The following is a 2,500-nucleotide window of genomic DNA, read 5'->3' on the forward strand; positions in this document are numbered from 1 at the left end:
TAATAATGTCAATAAAAATATATATTTTTTATTGTATATTATTATTGTATGGTATAATAATAATTTATTCAGAAATGAAGACCGAAATCTGTATAAGTACAGAAACACCGGATCCCTGAAAATAAATGTATGAAAGGCCAATAAACGAGAAGCAGTAAGAAGCTGTGACAGTGAAGGAGGGTTTACTACCAGAGGGTTTGCGCTCGGGCAGAGTGATGCGTCCGTCAGCGATGGAGTCAACCAGATCCTGAAACTCAGCGGGGACCTCGGCCTGCTTCCAGCGCTCGTTATCCAGCAGCAGACTGTACGCGCACACACACACACACACACACACACACACACACACAGGGGTGAGTGACTCCCTGAGATCTGACAGCTCTGTGCGCTCCTTCACTGACAGCGGCTGTACCTGAGTTTAGTCTTGCGCTCCTCGTGGAAGCGCTGCACGAAGCGGTAGGCCTGGCTCTGCAGCGCCCCCCTCAGGCTCACGCTGCGCCGCCCGCACAGCTCCTCGGTGTCCGACACGAACGACTCCACCGCCTGACTCAGACACACGAACTCTGACGAGCTCAGACGCTCCAGAGAGCCGTCCTGCGCGCACACACACACACACACACACACACACACACACACGTCAGCGTTATGTAAAGCATTCAGGGGAAGGCTGAAGGAATTTGGTGGTTTAGGAGATTTGAAAGCAGCGATCCAATACAGTGATCAAACCGGTGTGTGTGTGTGTACCTTGGCCCGTGTCATGAGCACTTTGACGCAGCGGTCATGACTGACGTCTGAGGCCGTGTACAGCAGCTCCTGGACGTTATTGGCCACCCGACCCAACTCCAGATCAGACGGCATCACGTCCTCACTGCTGACACGAGGATGAGACAGATTCATATTTAATATTTTCATGGTTGGGAAAATAAGTGCCTTTAAATGTAAGGCTTATTCACGGTATCACACAAAGACTCTTAAAGAGCTTAAAGAGAAATATTTTTGATTATCAGTGTTGAATACGGTTTTGTATTTTTCGTGCATAGCATGTTTAAAAAAACAGAATCTATTGGAAATAGTAACTTTACAAAGGCATCTGTGACGCAAACTAGACCGTGTGAGGCTCACATGGCAGCGGCGCCCCCTAAGGGCAGGGAGGAGGTAGTGTTGGAGTTGTGTTCCCTGCTGGAGGATGACTCGGTGGTGGCGGAGGCCGAGTCACTCCCGCCGGCGTCGGTGCGCGCCTGCGCTCTCGTCTGAGCATGTGCCGCGGCGTTACTGCGCTGCTCCGCATCATTCAGGGCGTCGCTGATGAACAGCCCCTCGTGCGTGAGATATGCCAGCTCCGCCTCTCCGCCTCCAGATTCCTCCTCCTCTTCGTCCTCATTGGTCCTGCCGTCAGCATGATCGGTTGCCGTGGAAACGTCCGCCAGGCGACTCCTCTGGCTGCTGTCCAGCACCTCTAGCACCACGTTGCGGATGACGCTAAGCGTAGCCTAAAACAAACACCGGTGAGTCCGTGCTGTGCAGGAACACTGCGTTGAGGACTAAAGCTCACCCTCCAGAGAATCTACACACACAGCATCTCAGTGGAAACGCTGCTTTTCAAACGTAGATTTATTCAAATGTATTAATAGGAAATAATAAACGAGAAATGTGAAAACCGATAGTCTTAGTACTAAATTGAAAAAAATAAATAAAAAATAGATCTACTCAATAATAAAATAAATTAAAATTACAATGAAAATGTAAAGATTTTTTAAGAAAATAAAATGTAAATATTAGTAAAAAAAATATTCTTGGCAACTAACAATTCAAGTTACGATGAAGTAAACTAAAATAGTTTAAAAAAATAAATAAATAAATAAAAAGGAAAAACAAAAAAAGCACAAAAAGGAAAACTGCAAATATCAAAATAAAGAAAAAAAAAATATTATGAAAACCGGAAGCTTACAAAAAACTTTTTAGTTAACTAAAACAAGAAAAAAAAAGCTAAAGAGAAATATTAAATATACAAAAACTAAAAAAAAAAAAAAAAAAAGCCAAAATATGAATAATCCTAAAATAACGGATCCTTACAAACCAGAAACGCATTCATCTTCACATTTATCATAACGGTTATGAAACAACCGATATCACACCGCGCCTGAAAATAGTCCCCAGGATTTCAGGAGATGTGTGGTTTCACTGAGTGAAAGTCAAAGTCATTTATTGTGCTGGAATGAAAGCGTAAAAGCACAACTTTTCATTATCTATTGGCCGTAGCACATGATGGAACTACAGAGAAGGCAAGTTTCAAATGGGAAAAATACAGAAACTCTTATCTCATTTTTGAGCGAGACGATAACGGTCTAATCAGATTCAATGACCTACGCTAAGCTCCAGCTAAAAGGGCTATCATTAGACCCAGAGATCGGCTGAATGGATCCAAAAACTCAGTCAAAAAATGAGACTATTTTGAGAGTTCTCACATATTGTGTTTTCGGGGTTTTCTCTGAAGGCCTTAAAT

The 2,500-nt window shown here is 43.6% G+C and overlaps 1 protein-coding gene across 1 annotated transcript in view; it reads right to left on the reverse strand.

Moving 5' to 3' along the window:
* LOC122353214 (vacuolar protein sorting-associated protein 54-like) overlaps window positions 1-2,500 on the reverse strand; it is an 11,381-nt gene that overhangs the window by 4,094 nt on the left and 4,787 nt on the right. The window contains exons 10-13 of the mRNA XM_043251183.1: window positions 1,120-1,487; window positions 742-868; window positions 410-591; window positions 190-302 (exon numbers count right to left, since the gene is read on the reverse strand). Coding sequence (XP_043107118.1) covers window positions 190-302; window positions 410-591; window positions 742-868; window positions 1,120-1,487 — 790 coding nt within the window. The remainder of the gene's footprint in view (window positions 1-189; window positions 303-409; window positions 592-741; window positions 869-1,119; window positions 1,488-2,500) is intronic.

Source organism: Puntigrus tetrazona, chromosome 1 (genome assembly GCF_018831695.1).
Source record: "Puntigrus tetrazona isolate hp1 chromosome 1, ASM1883169v1, whole genome shotgun sequence".
NCBI classification, from domain to species: domain Eukaryota; kingdom Metazoa; phylum Chordata; class Actinopteri; order Cypriniformes; family Cyprinidae; genus Puntigrus; species Puntigrus tetrazona.